The sequence below is a fragment of the Pectinophora gossypiella genome, chromosome 4 (assembly GCF_024362695.1).
Source record: "Pectinophora gossypiella chromosome 4, ilPecGoss1.1, whole genome shotgun sequence".
Lineage (NCBI taxonomy): Eukaryota > Metazoa > Arthropoda > Insecta > Lepidoptera > Gelechiidae > Pectinophora > Pectinophora gossypiella.
In genome coordinates, this window is record NC_065407.1 from 6,392,718 (window position 1) to 6,415,661 (window position 22,944).

General features: G+C 37.7%; 1 protein-coding gene across 6 annotated transcripts in view; it reads left to right on the forward strand.

Moving 5' to 3' along the window:
- LOC126366199 (SH3 and multiple ankyrin repeat domains protein 3) overlaps positions 1 to 22,944 on the forward strand; it is a 248,622-nt gene that overhangs the window by 117,587 nt on the left and 108,091 nt on the right. For 5 of the 6 annotated variants that reach the window (XM_050009203.1, XM_050009202.1, XM_050009205.1 and 2 more), the window contains 2 exons: positions 7,107 to 7,266; positions 12,741 to 12,758. In XM_050009203.1, the coding sequence (XP_049865160.1) occupies positions 7,120 to 7,266; positions 12,741 to 12,758 (165 nt within the window). In that variant the 5' untranslated portion in view covers positions 7,107 to 7,119. The remainder of the gene's footprint in view (positions 1 to 7,106; positions 7,267 to 12,740; positions 12,759 to 22,944) is intronic. The other variant, XM_050009204.1, reaches the window with a different exon arrangement.

A 22,944-nucleotide genomic window follows, 5' to 3' on the forward strand; every position in this document is an offset into this window, starting at 1 on the left:
TCTGAGTTGATATCATGTGGAATTTTCTGTCGCAAAATTCATTATGTTTTAAAGTTTATCAAAATTATTTTCAATTCTATACTTTTGCGACGGAAAATTCCACTTGATATCAACTCAGAATCATGGTCTAAATCATCCCTCAAAGTTTTCGTTACGATGTCACTTACATCCTATATACTCGTACACTCACTTCTCGCCAGCCATGGTTAAGTCCCAATACATATACCTGGTGGATGTTAACTAGTATCTGGTTCTGTCTCAGCATATAAAATACATAAAAATGTGGGTAGTTGTAGCGGCAGCTTCCTGGTTCGTGTGGGAATAGTTTGTTCAGGCTAGAAACTTTTCACATGTGGAATTGTGTAGCAAAAATGTTCATACCTGTCCGCTTAGATTTGTGCTCCCGAAACCAGAAATATTCTTGGCCTGGCACGACTGACAGGGCAATAAGCGCATTAAACGAGCGTCTCTGTTTCTGACATAAGCACTGAAAATTCACCCACAAAATGCAGACGTAACATTTACAACTAAAATACATTTTCTTTTGTTACAATTGAAGTAGGAATTTAAGCTCGCTCTTGTTATTTTAAGCGACACGAAGCGCTAAATTCACTAAATTAGTTTTCATTCAAGAACTGTTTACTTTGCTAGGTATTTACCTAACTTGGAGTTATAAATGCTGTAGACTTTACAGTGAAGTCTTTGCGAAAAGAGGTTGGGTTTTGTGGGCAAAAACAACCATAAAATATTAAATGTAAGTAAGTAGTTATTTCTGTCTCTTATAATGTATATTCTAAATTCTAATCGAAAACTCAGAAAAGGTCCCAATTCAGAAAAGAACATTGTAATGTACCTATTATACGTATGAGGTTTCAAAAAATCGACGAATTTTCGAGAAAAGGTACCTAGGTAGTGCCATGTCCTTGCGCTTCGTTTTGCTCGTCTTCGCTGGGGCACTCCCGTGCCCCCAGATACATACATAAATGCACGCCCATTTTCTACCAGGGAGAGCAGAGACTACGGAATTCTATATTGTTAAAAAAACGTAAAGTATTATACTAATGAAAACTCGCCTTCCGTCTTCAGTTTCACACAGGGGAAGATTCTTCATAAATGCGTTATTTTGACTATAAAAAAATCTTACATAAGTACTTTCAAACTTTTATAACTTTATTCGTAAACCATACAATTTTAGCGCGTCCCTAAATCATAATAACCAGATACAGAGAACCCACCTTCCGCGTTTGGTTGCAAAATACCTACATTGTTTACCTCAACCTCAGACATACCGGATTAGAGTGGTGTACTGGACTATCTTATCACGGCTAAAGCAGGTTGATGCACTTACAACATTTACAACGCAGCTGTACGCATGCGCAAATGTTTACTTTGGGCGTTTGTTTGTGTACAATATTTCGAAATAGACGAAATAGTTTAGATAGTTTTCTTTCACGGGAGTGGGTTATTTTTTTTCGGTAGGTTTTTTCAGTGGCACATTGTATCGGTCCCCATAGGTCCGGTCAAGTAGTTAATGCCATATGCGGCAAATATACAATAAAAAGTGGCACATTGGTATTTATACAGTACTAGCGACCCGCCCCGAGTTCGTCCTTTATTATTTTTAGTGTCATATCAACTGGTTGAGGAGCTCGGTGGCGCAGCGGTTAACGCGCTCGGTCTGCGATTGTTGAAGTAAAGCAACTTTCGTAAAGTCCAGTCATAGGATGGGTGACCACAAAAAAAAGTTTTCATCTCGAGCTCCTCCGTGCCTCGGAAGGCACGTTAAGCCGTTGGTCCCGGCTGCATTAGCAGTCGTTATAACCATCAATCCGCACTGGGCCCGCGTGATGGTTTAAGGCCCGATCTCCCTATCCATCCATAGGGAAGGCCCGTGCCCCAGCAGTGGGGACGTTAATGGGCTGATGATGATGATCAACTGGTGCCATAGAGGTCAAACAGTTCGCGCAGCAAACGATTAAGGTCTCCGATACTGATGACTTGTGTCTCTGACCACCCTATTAGGGAGTAATCCCTAACGTCCGTAAGGGCATGATTGTAAAAAATCTTCTTCAAAAACTAACCCGACTATTACAGACGATCTGCATTTAAACTGCCAGCTAGCTACAAACTAACTAAAACTACGTTTGGCTCTGTTTGGCATCTACATCGAAGCTGCAAACTCGAATGGCTTCCCTTGGCATCATGCCACTTTAAAAGGCACGATGGAAATGAATTGAATTGTCAATTTTGAACTCATTAAACACAGTTACAATGTTTGTTATTCGTTTGAATTCTTTGTTACTTTTGGCGCAAGATTAGGTGATCATACTGAAATACGTGTCATGTTAATAGAAGCTGCTCAAGTGCAAGTCGGACTAGCGCTCTGAGGGTTCTGTACAAACTGCTGTAAATTCACAAAGATAATATTCATTTCTAAGGAAGGTTTTGCGGTTGAAATACTGTTATAATAGATAAATATAAATTACCAACTCCAAATTTGTAATCGCAAAAAAGAAATGTTTTTTGATGGGACAACAACTTTTCAATTTTCGGATTTTATCCTTTACTTGTGCTGTAAGATCTTCCTTCTGGCCATCATGATTCTAGGTGTACGGTCACGAGCATTAATATGTATACACTTTGGTACCATGTCACATTAACTTTTTTGACAAATTGAACTGTAAGTCTCACTAAATGTCAAATATGTTAGTGCGACAGAGTCCTAAAGTGGGTATATTGCTCATGACTGTATGGGAAGTAAGTAGGTAAATTTTGATTCCCCTGCGAAATCTTTGGATTGCGTTTATTTAGAAGCTTGTTTTTTTTACAGCTTGAAAGGACCACGTATGTTAATTTTAACTTGATATACTTCCACGAGTTCTCGAGAAAAAGGGTTTTGACAGACAGAAGGACGGGCGAACAAAGTGATCCTTAAGGGTTCCGTTTTTACTTTTGAGGTACGAAACCCTGAAAACGGTAATGGAAAAGTTTACCACCAGAAACCTTCTTAGTCATCCTTGGCACAAATAAGTGTCTAGCTACTTATCTGACACTAATTAGACCGCTTATCATCCACAGATATGGTCAGACGTGTCGTTTAAACTCTATTGGAAAAGAATTAAGAATCATTAACGACGTTTGACAACATTTCATCACCTTAGATAAACCTATCTAAACCCAATTAGCCTGGTTAAGTTATCTAGAAGAATGTATTGCACAACTACGTGCTACATCTCCTTTGGGGTAGACGAAGATCGTCAGCTTTTTGTGTCCGAAACTTCCGCACGACGAAGATTAAGATGAATCCGTGATAGCCCTGTTCACAGAACGCGTGACTATCATAGTGTCACGGGTTCGATCCTGGCTCAGGCTCTGAACAACTGAATTCGGCTTTTATAAGTTTGAATCCATGTTCGGATCATAGATAATTTATTTCACATGGTTTCCAGGATTTGTGGCCGGTTAATGGCAATAGGTTCGCCCCCTATTACTTAAACGTAGATGGCGAGGAGTGGGTGACATATACTAGTCATCTCTGTCTATCCCTTCGGAGATATGTATGTAGAAATTAACGTAATTATTTTACAAATAAAATTTTTACTTGCTGATATTGTGCACTGATAAGTATCGGCGTCCGAAGTAATATACGATCCCGACGACCCGATTACTCTAGCCATAGAGGCAGCCAATCAGCTCGTGACACCAAACACTTCAGGACCCCGATACCGACCCCGCCGGCGTGGTTGACGATTTCCCTCAATCGGCGCTTATCGCTATTGACCCACTGGCGTCGATTAATTCTTTCAAATAATTCAGACGACGCCCTGAGCCGAAGTTCGCGCACAACTGGGCACCCTCAGGCCTGTTGACTTAAACGTTGTACCGGGTGAGAGCCTTCAGCGCTCCCTATTTGTCCGGCCAAGTAGTTCATGCCATTTGCGGCAAATCTACAGCAAGTCACGACAAAAAAGAAAAATATATTGTAACAACTGATAGTCGTTTAAGTATAAAAGTGAACTAATATTGCAAGAATAGTTAGTTTCACGGGTAAAGTACTTAATTACGCAGTACTTAGGTACATACATAATATGATAGAAACAGGTAACCGTTTGAAGGGTGGGTGATCATGCGTCACCTTAGTTTATTTCCCTCTTAGATAGTTGAGAGTACAAAAAAAAATAAGGAGGGTAATGACCTTTCATAGTACGGTCACGAGCATTAATATGTATACACTTTGGTACCATGTCACATTAACTTTTTTGACAAATTGAACTGTAAGTCTCACTAAATGTTAAATGTGTTAGTGCGACAGAGTCCTAAAGTGGGTACATTATATTGCTCATGACTGTACGTTGTTTTCTTATTAACTTATTCCGTAATACTTATATACTTAAATAAAAACATTATTTTTATATTTGGTACACTACTTATAATGATTTTTTGAGTTTCAAGTTACAAATGCCTATATTATATTTATAAATTAAAAGTGCTATTTTATTAACCGGCCTAACAGGCAGACCAATAAAACAACATTTATATCTACGCCCGTTTTATATCATTCTTATATCTACCTACCAATTAAAAAGTTGTCAACTTACCTACATTTATTGTTATCAATTCTGATAATAAATTAATTTGTTTTAGTTGTCATACGGTTGTATATTCATTATTGTCCTAATTACTACAGTAGTTCAGTCTTATCATCAGTATAATTTAATACCGTTTTGATTGCAGTAAAAAATAATTTCTTATCTCCCAAAATAGTTAAGTAAAACAAACTTAACATTTTAGGTCAGGGTTACTATTGAGCCCCAAAGGCCCCTGACATGACTCATGTAACGAGTACATACTTACATCAGTAAGTAGTAACCAGGACCAGCGGCTTAACATGCCTTCCGAAGCACGGATCATCTTACTTTCGGACAAACAGGTGATCAGCCTGTAATGTCCTAAACAAACTATGGATCACAATGTGATTTTTGTGATATGTCCCCACCGGGATTCGAACACTAGGCCTCCGGATCGTGAGCCGAACGCTCAACCACTGGACCACGGAGGCCGCTAGAGCTGAGGTCTGGATATGAGTTAAATCTATAGTATAATATAAAACTGAATTGCCTTTCGTTAGTCTGCCTGAAACTCGATATTGACTGCAATGAATTGGCTAATCTTAGTCTTGAAATGTTCATGGATGACCAGACCATAAATGGTGAGAAGATATGGAAAAGGGTGATACGAAATTCACCGGGTCAACAACAAATTTCAAAATATCCGGATATTTTGAACGTGATGTAACGAACTATGATTGTTAGTGACTCCATTTTTCAATCAGAATCAGTCTAACATCACTACAAGGTACGCCATAAGACCATGCACAGGTTGTGTACGAACCACATTTTGATAAGAATTATCTCTTACTTATGTATACCTTGTTTAGAAAATACCTCACACCGCAGGGAATGTTGGACAGTAATTTAGAGATTACGAAATAGGCAGAGAAACTTTAAGGTAAATATGTGCATTACAGCTAACAGGCGTAAAGTTCAACCTATCGAAATTGTAAAGTTTTATTTACGTAATTCGTAGTAAATTCACTTTTCTTTTAAATCAGCTAAGTACTCGCAATTCCTAAGCCATACGCAACAAAAACTGATGAAATACGCGTAAAAACTGATATAATTCCCTGAGTTATTCAATTAATTAATTTCCTACATTAATCTTGAAATCGGCATTAAGTGTAACGCCTATCTATATAAGAGTAAAGCCCCACTGCATACCTATTACAACTCGCGCCATTTTTCCGCGAACACACGATAAATTGGCGCCACTGGAGAATTTAAAATGGCCGCTTCATAGAACTGCAACCGGATATCGGTGCGCGGACGCACGTCTCATATTAGATGCTGACTTAATAGGTAGAGATCTTATCATTTTCCAATAGTAATGAAATGAGGTGGATCGTTTGCGCATAATGCCTTTAGAAACGTCTTTATTTAACCGCTCCAAAGCAGTTATATCAATCGAAAGTATAAAATGATACAAGTCTAATTACTGTTTAGTTTTGATTTACGTTATATTCTACATGGCGTTAAATATCGTAGAGATCATGATTACCTTCCTTAATATAAGTGAGTCACTGCCTCACTCACTCATCACGAAATCTCAGAAACTACAAGTGCTAGAAGTCTAAAATTTTGCATGGTGGTTCCTTTTACGACGGTATTCACTAAGATGGGATTTTGCCAAATTTAACTTTTAAGGGGGTTAGTAGGGATGGCAAATTTAGTAAGTATGCCTACAATTTGAATAAAAGGCTTCCTACCTACATTATTTTAGGTATGCATAGGTATTAATTTCAGTTCTCAAAAAATGTAAATTTTGCTTTGATAATTAAATAGGTACGATAGAATTATGTAGATGTGGGCTGCCATAATATTAAAACATTATTTATTTTTAGAACTTATGTTTTTATTTTTTGTTCCAAAATACATTTAATAACTTGGACGCTATTCATTACTCGTTATGTTATTATCGATAGACATCTTGATCACCTAAACCAAAAGATCCGTGTTCAATTTCCGGTTGGATCAATTTAGGAAACGTACTTTTCTTAACTGAATCGGGACTAAGCATATTTCAACCCGCAGCGCAGTGAAGTAAAGGGAAGATTACTTACCGACTACGTCCGCGTGGACTTCGGTTATCGCGCGCGGCACATTTTTTTTCCACTCCCTTTTCATCCCTTTAGGGTAAGTTTTCCGGAATAAAATATATCCTACGTCCTTTCCTGGGTCTGAAACTATCTCCATATCAAATTTAATCTAAATCCACTCAGCTGTTTAAGCGTGAAAAAATAACACACGGAGTTACTTTCGCATTTATAATATTAGTATGGATTTTCAAATACTAAGTAAGTTTTTCTAATGACTTTTGACTTGACTGCAGATTTTCAGACACAATAGTTAAACAATAGGGATTGGACTATTTGGATTTTAAATGAACATTCGGTTTTACAACCTTAAATAAAACCAATGTAACCCTAATCTAAAAGTTGACAGCCATGTTTTAGTTTCAACCCTAACGTTAGTTTTCCCTTTTGTCCACAGATGGCGTAGCGTAATGGAGGGCGAGTGCTCGGAGGGCACGGACGGCTGGCTGCTGGTGCGCGTGCACGTGCCGGAGCTCAACGTGCAGAAGAGCCTGCAGTTCCCCAGAGACCAGCTCGTGTGGGACGTCAAGCAGCAGTGCTTGGCCGCCTTGCCTAAGGTCCGTACCTTCACGTTTAGTCCGCAAACTGGATAACAGCGGAGAGGCGAAGGTAGCAACTATGAAAAGTCATGTAATCATGTCTCTCCGCTGCCTGTTGTCAACCAGTTCGCATCCTGATATGCAGATATCTAAATTCTTATAATACTATCAAAAGTAGTAATATGTTAATTTAAAAGCGCTGGTGAAGACTGTTTGAAACAAGCACTGATCCCGCTTTCTTGATGTCTAAACTTTGTCTTTTAAGTGTCCCGTGCCGATAGGTAAGTAATTCAATCTAAAAAAATATATTATTTGTATCAAATTCACTCATAGAATCATTTATAATCCAAACCTTTGCAAACCAAAAGGCATTATTCATATTTTAGAACCAATTACAGTTCGACAAACTTTCCATTAATTTGAAATTGGAAGGCTTTCCGAATCCAAATTTTATATTATACATAATTAAGTTATCTATACGGCGTATACGTATAGAGTACTTTATACGTATACCAAAAAGATACTAATAAAATAATTCCATCGTGTATTTAAATAAGTACAGGTACTAACGTGTCTGGTATATTGTATATTAAACGAATTATATTAGGTTATATATTGTATTGTGTTACCTAACCTAATATGCTGATGAACTTGCATAATATGGAATGTCTGATATAAATAACGCCGTTTTTCTAATTATAAATGATGATACATTCAAACACACGATGTAAACAGGTTTTTATATTTAATTTATTCACTAAAATTTACCAAAACATGCCTATGAGACAAGAAATAATTTGTTTTCGCTGTCGTTTTTAATGCAACAAAGTTATCGATATCTTTAGTTACAAAACGTAAATAACACGACATTATTCTAACATTCTACGAAAACTGAAAAAAAAACGCTCAAATACTTTACGATTACCAGGCACCCATAACCGGAAACGCCAATTTTACAAACCATGCTGGATGCTGTATATATACGAATTCCTGAAGCCTTTCATTGCTAAACTGTCACCAAACAAATTCTGCCCTGACAATTGATTACGGAGAGTCGATTTAACTATTTGTTTACTCTGTACAAATGGAATTTCATTTATACCGAGATCGTTTATTACTGCGTCGTTCTTGACAGATAGTCTTGATTCGATTCAAATCGATATCCAGTCGATTCCTATTCGATTGGTGCCGATATTGAAATGCAAATATCCTTGCCTTGAGTGTTTGACCAACTAAAGCGAGATCGATTCTTCAAAAGTTTAATTAAATTTTGCGATTGACTGTCTTGAAATTAGTTTAGAAATCTGAGTATTGTTGATTTTCTGATTACTGTCTGAGTTTATGACTTCTAAACTTCTAATTAGTTATATAAACGTTTTTCAATTTAAAATCGAAATAAACAGGGCAAATGACAACAAACTCTAACAGGATTCGCAGCTGACTCACTCGTCATCATACAATTACTTTTTCTTTCGTAACATAACAAAAAATGTCTCCTGAAGTTTTTCCTTATTTGTCTTCTGTAACTAATCCTCTAACCCCTTTAGCTTCTGAATCTTTCATTAGCCACTTATCCTTTCCAAATTCAAAAGCAACGTCTCATAAATTCTGACTTACATAGCCGTTTGTACCTCATTCTATAGGCAGCCTTCGAGTTGCGCCTGCCCCTATAAAAGTGCGGTGCACACGTAGGCAGCGGTGGGCGAGACAACTCCGACGACGCGACAATCGTAAATCGCAATAAACGCAACGTTTTAAAGCTGACCCTCCATTTACAACTACGCTATTTAACGCTAAATTCGATTTTAATTTATTGTAATTGTAAGTCAGAAGTAGTAGTGTAGTAGAAGGTATTGTTAGATAGAAAAGAATCGCTCGGCCTAATCTCGACTGATACCTATTGAACGTCACAACACTGGCTTCTGTACTTTGACAGATCTAATTCGTACCGCACATTGAAGCTATTGTAACATAATATTATCTTTATTCATATATAATCACTAATTGAAGTAACAGCCTCCATGGTCTAGCGGTTAGAGAACAGCCTCCGTGGTGTAAAAGTTACAGCGTTAGGCTCATGATCTGGAGGTCCGGGTTCGAATCCGGGACATTGTCGAAATCACTTTGCAAAACTGTCCTTTGTTTGGTAAAGACTTTGCAGACTGAGACAGACCTGATTGTCCGAAAAAGTAAGATGCTTCCGTGCTTCGGCACATTAAGCCGTTAGTCCCGGCTATTAGCCGTAAAAACTGCACCTCCCTGCCGTAAAGCGGCGTGGTGGAGTATGCCTATATACCCCCTCCGGTTGATTGAGGGGTTGCCTGTGCCAGCAGTGGGACGTATGAAGGCAGTTTATGTACTGAACTAGCTGTTATGTGTTATAGTACTAAGTATTGATAGTATTGTTACTATAGCGTCGATCAATGCTGCAACAGTTACATTTGGTAGCCATAGCAAAGGTTATTCAATGTTACTTACACTAAAGTGGGATGAAAATAAACTTGAAAATGAATAGAACGTGCAGTTACTGTTACCTCCCAAGACTCTCAACCTCTACATCAAATAAAGTGACCTTGAAAGTTTCTGATTAGTTGTAGTGACAAAAAGCAACGCATCTTTACCTTGTCTATTTCTTTATATAAACTAACCTTGTGTTTTAATTAAAAGTCATTAAACTTCACTAAGTTTCATCATCTCAACAACGCTTATCTTTAATAGTATACCGTGTTTTGTATCCAGGCTGAATGTGTTTTTAGGCTGTTTGTGTTTTTCTTAGGTTTCTCTTTAGTTTCAGAATGTGTTGACTTAGATGCATTATTTTTTTATGGATTAATATTCTCAGATAGCGCAATACATAAGCTCAAAATCCATTTATCGAAGCATTATTTCTGAAGGACAATCGTATCGTCGTCGAAAACGTATAGATAGTAGCTCAATAGTACAGGACCATCAATTTATATTAATATAATGGACAGTAATTTGTCACAGCTGTACTATATAGCTCGGCATATAAAGTGGACGGCCACCCTAACCCCGCCATTCACTCGTACCGCGATAAATATGTCTATTTTGCAATGCCCATGCATATGATTTTTGTATTGCCGTCGCGTCGTCTTTGTGTATAGCCTTGCCGAAGAAAATAAAAGATGGACGACCTATACAAACTTTTTACTTTTGTCTGCTGAGCAAACGAGGCCCGAACGAAAATGGACTTAATGCTGTTTCTGACTAGGATTTTAATTCTTATAGGTTTTTCTTCCTATGTCTCTAGATAGGGTATAAACTCTGACCTTGATTCATATTTTAGAAATAAGTACCTCATTATAAGTGCTATGTAGGTAGGTAAAATGCTTCTCCTTACGTTGCCTTTTGCTATTTTCGTCCTTATCTTGTTTCTAATAAATTCAAAAAGTATACTTTATGGGGTGATACGAAATTTAATACATATAAAAAATATATCTATTTTATATACTTATTGATAGACTTAAAATATTAACTTACAACTTTACCTTCTCTAATTCATTTGTACTTCTAAAACCATTGCCTTACGTTTCTCCCTCTATGAACCACAGTGAACTCTACAACAGACTAAATTACAGTTAATTTTGACAACAAACGTCGCTAACCGATACTTCCTGTCGTAACATCATTACACCAATTTATGATTATTAAAACAGTGACCTAATGAATTGCTAACAGGAAGCGTTAAATTATGATATTTGTTTATTTCCTTTCGTTTTTCTCACTTTCCCTCTTACTGGGTGACATCCCTTTACCGGGTGACAGCGTTCAGCGCTCCCCATTTGTCCGGCCAAGTAGTTAATGCCATCTGCGGCAAACCTACAATAAGTCACGTCAAAAAAAAAAAAAGAGATGACATCCCTCAGTGCTCCATATGTGAGTATTGTACAGAAAATCGACAAGTCACGATTGTTGAACAATCTAGTACGCAAATGTAAGTAGGCTAAAACCATAGGTAAAAATATCAAAACTCATTTTAAACTGGACCACTGTACCCACGTACTTAAAAATAAAATAAAAATAATGAATCAAGAAAAGAAGCAAATTACTTTGTACTTTAAAACATTTAAATCTAGGTCACTCTCGAATACTGAATGACCTGAACATTCCAAAAAGAAAAACGTCTGCACTCACCAATTTAAATGGTACGAAAGTGTTTTTTTTCGGTGAACGAAGTAAAGACCAGTTTTCAATTAACCTTGTCCATCCACTATGTACAAAAAGCATGGGAGAAGGCGTCGTAATTGGCAACCTACAAGTGAAGCCATGTCCGTATCCACATTCCAGGGCTACCTATATTACGGAGAATCCAAGATGGCTGCCTTCTTATGAGGTTATGATCTTGTTTACGTCAACATTGTTGTATGTAACGTGTAGTATTTGTACCGTTGCACAAACAAACGTCCTGTATGACGTCTGATGGCTAGGCACAGCTCAAGCCTTCACTGGGGGACTAGACTAGAGAAACACGCAAACCCAAACCAATTTAGAACCTTCTGGTTTGTTGCCAAGATTTTTTCTAATATACCATGAAGGTCATCACTTATAAGTAAGTATGTCACTGTAAGCTAAAAAGGCTCTGTTATCCTTCAATGCAGTACACAAGAGACATATGTTTAGAAGCCATAGTCTTATTAGACCATTTTGCTATTATATAACATAAAAGATGGAAACGATGCCAAGTGCCAAGTATCTTATCCCTTGAATGGTATCTATGGTATATTTTCTCATTCCTATATAAAACACCCAAGTAAATCAGGACATTGAGAATTGGCCGATAAATAATAAAGATTGCATCACCCATGACTAACACAGCAAAAACAATTAATTGTTATTTCTCATGGCAACCCTAAAGCACTAGATCACGGAAAAATCACCGTCGACCGACACACTCGACAATACAAACCCGTTCTACCGTTACCTGGAAGTAATTTCTTAAACGCACAGTCGCCTCGCCGGTCAGCACAGATGAAATGCCCACTCAACTGATATTTACATACGAGTACTTGCCGATCGGAATGGCGCGAAATTATTACGCGGCAAAATTGAATTAAGATAGCGTGCGTTCGGAATTCAATGACCAAGGAATATACTTTTTAAATTACCTTCATTCGAAATTCAAAGAAATGAGTTATACTTTTTCGTTTTCAAACGTTCAATTATTAAACATTAACACTTTGTGGGTTTGTTTTCATTTATTTTTTTACTTTATACGCGTTAGTCATAGCAGAACTAAAAATATTTACTAGATAAGTTTTGAAAATATTCTTACTCACCTATATTTTAGATTAGAGATTAGATTATTCAATACTTAACTACTAATAAACAATATTTATGTAAATATTTTTTTCTTTTTATTTCTAAGTTGTCGAATTGTCGAAGAATTATTAAATGTAGTTAATAAATTACCAATGTATTAATATGATATATATGTATATTGTTTTCGGTGCTGTCTACGGCGCTAACCACAGGTGGCCTCTTGGTACAGGGTACGTTTTTATTCATGTATGCCTGTGCAACCCCTGTATACCACAGTCAAACCTTGAGCTGCTTCTAGATGCTTGTAATGCTACATGTAACGTGTAATGTAACATGGATTGCGTGTCAACGGTTGCTTGCAACGCTCTACGAGCAAATACATATAACGCTCGACTCGAGGGAGGGTGCAAGCTGATCTATCGAACGTACGTTTTTGCGCGAACGCAAATATGCCTACAGCTCAAGTTACATTACACAATACGTTACATTACGCATTACACTAATCTGGACGCGGCTTTGCATGAATCAGCCGACAACTCAAATACACTCACGGCTGAGGAACGTCTGAAATAATGCATGACAATAATGTTAATCACTGCATGATAACCCTATAGATACGACCAACCAACGTAAAGACGGTTGTCTGTCATAATAATCTGCAAATGTTTCCATAATATGCGTCCCTTCAATACAATAGTGATTCTGAAATGTATATGAAAACGTCCGTTCTATACTATTGCAGACCATCACGCGGATATTTAGCATGCGCAACGCAAGCATTATATCTACTGTATATTTAAAGTTTAGAATCCAGCTATTGTTCTTTCTGTAAGCAACTTCAAGTCAAGCAATTATCACTATTATCTCATTAAATTCGCAGAACATTAGGAACATAATATTTCTGCGTATATTGACTCGGCTGAAGATTAATCCACTAGCGACCTTTCTATCCTTAAGTGAGCGAAGTGTACCTACTCTATTACACTTTATTTGCCAATGTATACCGTCGTTATTACAACCCACATTCTTCTCCGTCTCTTGGATTCTTCCTTGATACGGCGTCTGATGTATTGTGTTTAAACATTTTATTAACAAGCGTCCTATTTCTAAAGTATCTCGCAATATCCTATCATAATAATGAATATTATGTAATGTCAAAACACCTTTCACATAAGCCTACTGGTCCTATTAATAAAATTCAGACGTCCACGCAACTCACTTCACACCGTCACTCAATTTTCAAAGGCACGACCGTTCTATTTTCAAAATTGGCCAGCCATATAGAGCAATCGTTTTATTTTTCATAGCCGGTTGCCGGCGTCAATTTCCAAGTGGCCAGTTTCTCGCGTGATTGCAACTATCTTCATGATGTAGGCTACATGTGGCCCACATTTATCCACATCGTCCCAGTTTCGTCTCGTCTCGTACTGGACATTTCTCTGAACAACTATTCTTTGTTGCTGCTCATTTTGAGGACTCAAGTTTTCGCCTCATTGTAAGAGGAAAGTTTTTGTGTTGGGAAAATAGGGAACAACACAAAAGCAACGCGTGGCGGATAGGGGTCATAATATTTTTGTAGAAAATCAAGCTTGTACGAGGAAAAAGTAATCAAAATACGCCTTCTACTTTTGCTTATAAAAGTTATAAATAATACTTCGTTATGTGTTTCATAATTGTGTTAAAAAGCCGCCGACCTTCTACCTGCTTTAAAAGGACTTAATACCAACACGGTTTCAGATTTTACATGTAGGTTTACCTTTTTAATTATGGAGGATTTATGACTATAATTAATTTTAACATTAATGTTTTTAGGTCTTTATTTAGGATTTAGCTTTAAGCCCATTTAGGGTTTATTTAAATATTGGATAATCCCAAAGGTAAGTTTTGTATAATTACATAAATTATTAACTACCTATTGTGTCTTTTCGTTTGCGTATGATGGACAATTTCTATGAACGATGATCCCTTGTCATCATATGGTTCAGAATATCTATCTTAGGACTTAGTATCAACTGTTGCTGCAAGTTGTCTTTGATTACTTGTGGCTCTGCCCACCCCATTAGAGATTACGGGCGTGAATTTATATACGATATTGGCCCCGATATTTTCCTGCAGAGCTAATTTTATTTTAAGTTACTCATACCCGTCATTTACTTATCCACTGAAATGATTGACAACTGTTAATTTTAAAATGAATGAGTAAATGAATGAATAATCCGGGCGAATACAATAGGCATCCCGCTGCTACTCAACGTGTTTGACATGTGCTGTCAACTTAATTCTGTCGGGTTATTGGGCAATATAAAATTTTGGGACGAGTTTTTAAATTTCTACCTAAAATTGACGTGTGTTCCATAAGTTTTATGTCGGCCGATTGCCCGTCTCTTTCCTTTTCGGCGATGACAGGTGTAACTTAAAATTAAATTAGGCGGTGTGTACTGGAATCAGCACCATTATGTGTATGTACGGTCACGAGCATTAATATGTATACACTTTGGTACCATGTCACATTAACTTTTTTTACAAATTGAACTGAAAGTCTCACTAAATGTCAAAATTGTTAGTGCGACGGAGTCCTAAAGTGGGTACATTATATTGCTCATGAGTGTACGTATATAAACGAACTCTCGACGACGCGGGAAGAACGCAAGTGAATAAATAAAAGCGGCGGCGGGTAGTGTAGGCCGGTCGAATATGGAAATGTCACGGTGACGTAACCGCCATCTTGGAAATATTTCACTCGGACGTGTGACACACGGTCGGACGCGGCAATCGATCGATTTACGTCAGATGATCAGATTAAGTTTGGTGATTTAAATTTAGTGTTAAAAGACCTGTTTATGTTTACCGACGATTATAATTATTACCTAGCCGTACAGTAGGACTATTTGAATTGATCTTGAGTTGTCGTTTTCTCTCCTCCCAGTATATTTATCTTAAAATATAGTTAGTACACCTACTGAAAATGTAAGAGCAATTTTGATATATAATAATTGGCAAGAATTACACCCCAGGCCGCGCAGTTAGGTATCATAGGGTCTCTGGCAGCTGAATAGTAACTCAGACACAAGGGCTGATGAGATCGGTAATTCACCTCACAACCCACTCGAGAGAAGTTGGTGTTATATTTTCAAAAGCGAGCAAAACATATTGTTCCTACAAAACTTTTGGTCGTGGCTTTGTAGGTAGGTATAGACCTAATGGAGACTTAAGAAATAATAATGGATAATACAGGATGTAGTTTATGTTTTTTTTTATTGTTTTCAGTTCCATACTTTTACGACTTCACTTGATATTAACTCTCATGAGCTGAATTCCATCAAAGTTTTCGACGTCACTAACACCCGTATATATTTATACAAGACAAGTATAATAATATTATTATCAACCAGTCAACCGTGACATATAAGACGGTAGGTAGATAGACTACTATTGATGTCCCAGAGAGAGGGGTCGAGCAATAAAGCCGCAACCTACGTCACACGACTTTTCAATAAAGGTCCAATGTGGCGAGGTATTACACGAGATAATATTTTAGTGTTAGTTGGTTAAGAATAAGAATCATTTATTCAACGTAATTATCGTAGATAAACTTTTTGAAGGTCAATTTATCATATTTGAATCTACGTCATTTCGCAAGATGTTATGGCTGAGGACAAGAAATGACAAGAAACTGCAACAACAACAAATCTTTTTATTGATACATCATCATATCATCATCATCATCAATTTAAGAGCCACGCTCTTGTCGGTGCAGCATTTTCCATGCTACTTTTTAGGGAAAAATAGGGCAGTGGTTTCCCTCTTGCCTTCCGCGCCTTTCGTACATCATCATATAAGTACGATATAAAAAATCTTATTAAATTCACTCAATTCGTACTTTTTATACAGAGTATAAAATACGATTACTCCGAATTTATTGACATGAAAATTAATTTTCCTTGACGTGTATCAGATAACTGTCGGCGACAGATTTAATCAAAAATCAATCTAGATTAAGTAATAGCTGCGAATATTAAATAAAGTGCGAATGCATAAATAAAAAGTAAGTACATAGATATAGGTTTATACAATGTTTGAAAATATGGAAGTTTTAGTCAATTCAAAATCGCTTTTTTAACGTCTGATAGGTATCCGATATACGTACTTACCAATTTTTATAACAAACCCCTTTTTTTGACGTGACTTATTGTTGATTTGGCGCAGATGACATTAACTACTTGGCCGGATAAATGGGGAGCGTGAGGGTGCCCAGTTGGGCGCGAGCCTCGGCTCAGGGCGTAGTCTGAGAGGAAAAATATTAGAAAGAATTAATCGACCCTAGCGGGTCGATAGCGATAAGCGCTGATTGAGGGAAATCGTCAACCACGCCGGCGGGGTCGGTATCGGGGTCTTGAAGTGTTTGGTGTCGCGAGCTGATTGGCTGCCTCTATGGTTAGAGTAATCGGATCGTCGGGATCGTATATTACATCCTTCGGCCGCTATAACACACCAAATAAGAAGTAAGACAGGTATTTTAGAAGCTAACAACAAACATTTGAAGTTTCGCCAAAAGCGTTCAAACTTTTAATAAATACAAATTGCTAGCAATTTGCAAACTTAACGTTTCTCGTCGTAAACTAGTAGTATAAAAGCAGTTAATAAAGCAGACAACCTCATAATATCTACGAAGCATTATAAGTTTATGAGGAAGTACGTGCAAAGATTCCAAAGTACTAAGTATCAACATACACTGCCCTTTCTACATGACGGTTCAAAACGCGTTGTTGAATAAAACCGCCAATGTAGTTTGTATAGTGCAAAAGTACACTACGTAGGAGTAAGTTATACATAATTAATTAGTAAAACATGCTTATCCAACATCGAGGACAGAATGGCAAGTAGATGACAAAGTAATAAAGTCATGTAAGGAAATGTTCGTATTACAAATAGCTGCAAGTTATTTGATAGGGAATATTATACGGCTGTCTACCAAGAATCCATTGTTTTATCATCTCTTATTATACAGGGTATTAGTGATATCGTAACAAATACTGAGGGGAATGATTCAGACCATGATTCTGAATTGATATTAATTGGAATTTTTAACTCATAATTTTTAATTTAATTAATGTTTTTTTTGTTTTTTTTTATTATTATTTTCCGTTCCATACGGCGACGGAAAATTCCACTTGTTGTCATCTCATAATCACGGCCTGAATTATCCCTTAAAGTATTCGTTACGATGTCACTAACTCACTAACACCCTGTATAAAAACATATTCATAAACTGAGGCAAGAAAAATTTCTTCTGTTCTATTAAATACTCTGTGGATTTTGAGACGTCAATTATTTATTATACTGTACAGTGAGTTAACGCATTCTTATTTACGAGCTTGCTGCCGTTTAAGACTAATGCACACCCCGGACATTTCATACGAAACACCTCGTTTTACACGGACACTACATATTGGCGTTATCGTACACGCGCATCTGTGTGTGAGTCGTTTGACACCATACGATTGAAGACTAAAGTAAGACCGAAGGGGGTGAGGTACACCCAGCTCAGTCGCTGGTAGGTAGCGGAGAGTTGCCGTTCTCTACGTAGTGATATTCCTTCTTCTATAACTAAAGTGAGACCCAGCGGGGGTGAGGTAAATGTAGCTACGAATTGGTGCGAGACGGAGAGGTATCGTATTATATTTAGTATGATTCTTTATTCTATGGCTGAACTGTACCTAAATTACTGAAATAATAAGGATAAAACGATAAATTGGTTTTGAAATCCCAAGATCTGAATGTCAAGATCGTCTATGTAGTATAGTATCGCGTAATAACGAATATATTGGCCCATAATAATAACAAGATATAGAAATACACCAGCGGTAGTCCTGGCGTCAGGATGGCCGGTGTAGGTAATTATGCGACTTTCAATTTCATACTCAAATTTTTTGGGTACTGTTTGCCTTTTGGGACAGTTTAAGTAGTTTTTCTGAATACACCTATGTTTTTACTTAATTAAAATATACGACGTCGTGATGTTCAGAAATATGTTACAGCTACCTTCACCATCCGGTGTCGGCCCTTACTCGTTTATATTTTCCCACTTGCCTCCGAAGATAAGGTGCTAAACGCATTCTATGTCTTTCCTTTAGTCTTAGTCTAGAAAATAAATTAAATAAGTACAGAAAGAAAGAATAATCTGTTTTCTCCTTGATTTTGATTCTTACGCATAAATCTGCTTACCAGCAATGAGGTCAATAGGCTTATTGCTAATCTAATTTGATCACGTGTAAACCTTGGATTTGTGACCCCGCGAATGTACCCACATACATACAGAGGCACGTCCTTAATCCCCATAGGGATCGGCTAAGGAACGTAGGTAACAAAAATAAATTTGGTCAAGGACGGAAAGACGAACAGCATAAGCTTCGTAATAAGGTCCCGTCCCGTTACCTTAGGTACTGCACACTAAAATGCAACTAAATCTACTTTATAATCTGCTACGTCTCGGTCTAGTATAGTATTAAATGTGTTCCTCCAGATATTAAAACACTTGTAATGTATACATACCTACATTGATTTAAAAGATGTGTTGCAGTTTCTTGTCATTTCCTCACCTCAGCCATAAGACCTTGCGAAATGACGTAAGTAAATTCAAAAATGTTAAATTGACCTGCAACATGTTTATCCATGATAATTACGCTGAATAAATGATTCTGATTTCTGAGTGACCTAATAATCATGTCAATATCGGACCTATCGCGATCCTCAGTAATGAGGGAACGATGAAGAAGATCGGATGCATGAGACGGAGATTTTCTGGCAACTTTAAGCCTAATGCGATATCCGAAGCGTTCGTTGAGTGAAAATTTTGCTAACCCGGTGTGTTTTGAACCTGGGGCATACTAACCCGATGTCGTTTTAGTGCGATAAAATTTATTATTTGAAAATCGGGTTAGTACACCCCGGGTTCAAAACACACCGGGTTAGCAACACACGGACCCAAGTTTTTTATAGGCACCTTTCGAGTTTGTATGTACACATTGAAATATGACGCGTTTCAACGCGGTTTCATTCAAACTCCCGCTTACAGCCCCGGAATGCTCCTGGTACCAGTGGCGACCCTAGGGTGGGGCGAGGTGTGCCACCGCATCGGGGGCCGAAATGAGGGGGGAGGCTGAAGGGTGCCACTTTGAGATCTTGCACCACCTAAATATTTTACTAGGGCCGCCACTGCCTGGTACCTGAGTGTGCTTTATTTTTTATTCTTAAAGGTATCTGTTAACACCGTGGTCTAGTGGTTAGAGCGTTAGGCTCACGATCTGGAGGTCCGGGTTCGATCCCCGATGGGGACATTGTCGAAATCACTTTGTGAGACTGTCCTTTGTTTGGTAAGGACTTTTCAGGCTTGAATCACCTGATTGTCCGAAAAAGTAAGATGATTCCGTGCTTCGGAGGGCACGTTAAGCCGTAGGTCCCGGCTATTAGCCGTAAAAAACACCTCCACCAACCCGCATTGGAGTAGCGTGGTGGAGTATGCTCCATACCCCCTCCGGTTGATTGAGGGGAGGCCTGTGCCCAGCTGTGGGACGTATATAGGCTATTTATGTTATGTTATGTATCTGGTAGGCTACCTACTAACCCACAACACAACGTACTTACTCTGTTACGACGTAACGATTAATATAATCTAATTCTTTAAAAAATAATTCTGCATTTATTCCACAGAGTAGGTCAACCAATTCTGACTTCACCAGTCTATTCCAATCTATACAATCCATTCATCAACCCAATACGCTACAAACGTTATCTGGTGTTAATTGCAGTAATACCTATAAATACTTATACAAAGTCGTGGAAACCAGTTGGACGAGGTTGACCTCGTGGGCAAGTGTGATGCAATTTTTGCCATAAAACTTATTTATAACCAGTGGCATGGCATTCCTTATTGTGGATTCTTCATCGTATATTATAACAGCCTCCGCGGTCCAGTGGTTGAGCGTTGGGCTCACGATCCGGAGGTCCCGGGTTCGAATCCTGGTGGAGACATATCACAAAAATCACTTTGTGATCCCTGGTTTGGTTAGGAAATTACAGGCTGATCACCTGATTATCCGAAAGAAAGATGATCCGTGCTTCGGAAAGCACGTTAAGCCGTTGGTCCCGGTTACTACTTACTTATGTAACTTATTTACTTCACTACTTAATTATGTAACTTACATACTTATGTAAGTAAGTAGTCGTTACATGAACCATGTCAGGAGCCTTAGGCGGCTCAATAATAACCCTGCCACCAGGGATGATACATGAGGTTGGTAATCCACCTCACAACCCACACGATAAGAAGAAGAAGAATCGTTTATTATTCGATAAAAAATGAAATTTAAATTTTAGTTACAAACATATATACATAAACTCACACCTATTTCCCACCGGGGTAAGCAGAGACTATGGAATCCCATTAGCTTCGATCCTGACATACTTACTTCTATAGTTTCTTCTACATTCATCAATCGTTTCACACACGCACGTCGGGTCAGAGAAGATCTTACTTCTCTATTCTTAAAAATATATTACGTGTTTTTATGTTATAAACTAATTGTCTTACTACAAAACGTACCGAAAAATTTGCCGTGGAATTTACTGTCGGAAAATTCCACTTGATATCAACTTAGAATCATGGTCTGAATCATATGTCAAAGTTTTCGTTACAATGTCACTAACACCCTGTTTATTTATATATTTATTTCTCTATTATTTATTCTACATTCCTTGGCACTAAAAGTATAATGTATTTACAAAGTATAATTAAAGGCAAGAGGATACTTAAATAGGCATTTTATGACAAAGTGTCATTAGTAAATTCATACTTAGTTAGTACTATACTTTAACGAAAGTTTGCATGTTTAGTGACGTGTCTACGTAGTATTACGTACTTTTATGCTTAGTGCTCCGTTTATAACCGCTATAAAGTTTTAAAATAGTGTTCTGTCAGCTACTTATCTCATGAAGTCATTATCAAAACTTCTTGTAAATTACGACCATAATTTAAGATACTTAATAAAAATGTTGTACAATTTTATTTCGGCGATAATCGGCATAGGTAAATCTTGTTTACGAGTTATAAAGATAAAGCGACTTATAAGAATATCCGGGATGAGTAGCAACATAGTACTAATACCCTGACTCCGTCTGCCTAATTCTAACTAGGCTATCACTAAAGAGACATAGCGCTAAGATTTTTTTTATCATATAGAGATACGATGTTGATAAAGCTTCTAAAGTACCTAACCTACAAAACTGTAGAAAAGGGCATATCACCATAAAATCATCTCGACTTACGGGATGGTTTTTATAGCTTTCCAGAAATTCAATAGTTCATTGATTATTAGAACAAAACCAGCCGTGGTAGCCCAGATGGCATTAACTACTTGGCCGGACAAATGGGGAGCGCTGAAAGCTCTCACCCGGTACAACGTTTAAGACAACAGGCCTGAGGGTGCCCAGTTGGGCGCGAAGCTCGGCTCAGGGCGTCGTCTGAGAGGCAAAATATTTGAAAGAATTAATCGACTCTAGTGGGTCGATAGCGATAAGCGCTGATTGAGGGAAATCGTCGACCACGCCGGCGGGGCCGGTATAGGGGTAGCCCAGTTGGAAGAACTCTTGACTCTTACTGTAAAGTCGCAGGTTCCATATACCCGTTAAATGGGTTCCTGTACTCAAATTGCGCAGAAAATACAGATTACCTTTAAATACTATGAAAATTTACTTTTAATTATTATAAGTAATGACGCCGTTGATTTCGTGTTATCTTTATCAAAGGCTCCCGCCGTTCAAATCATTCTTTTTAACAGGTACTTAGCAAAAAAAAGCACTTGGTGAAGGAAAAACTCGTGAGGGTTTCCTCACGATGTTGTCCAAGAAATGCATTTTCAGACTGCTTTTCCTGGCTGCTTTTCCTTTCGCGGGTTGGAAGGTCAGACAGGCAGTCGCTTCTGTAATAAACCGGATCTGTCAAATCTTCAAGGTTTTGTTTTGCGCGTATGTTATCCGATACGCTTTGTCAAACGAATACCTCCGAGTAAGCGGTACGTAATAGCATTATGATGGTGGATTTAATCAGATTACTTCCAGCCAGTGTCCATACACAACTATGTCAATCCTCAGCTGCAGGGCTTCTAATCTAATCTAGATCGAAACCTAGACCGAATTACTGGCCACATTTTGCATAATTAGTTACTAAGGTCCTTTTGTCGACTGTTTAAGTGATTGTCGCGAGCTTGCTGTATGATTCATTGAAGTATTTCTCAGATATTAATCGATGCAAATCATTGTTCTTTGTCAAGAATTCGATTATCAATAACTGAACTGTAACCATAGAGGACGGCATTTGTGATTGTTCTGAAAATTCTATCGCGTCTTATTATAGAAATC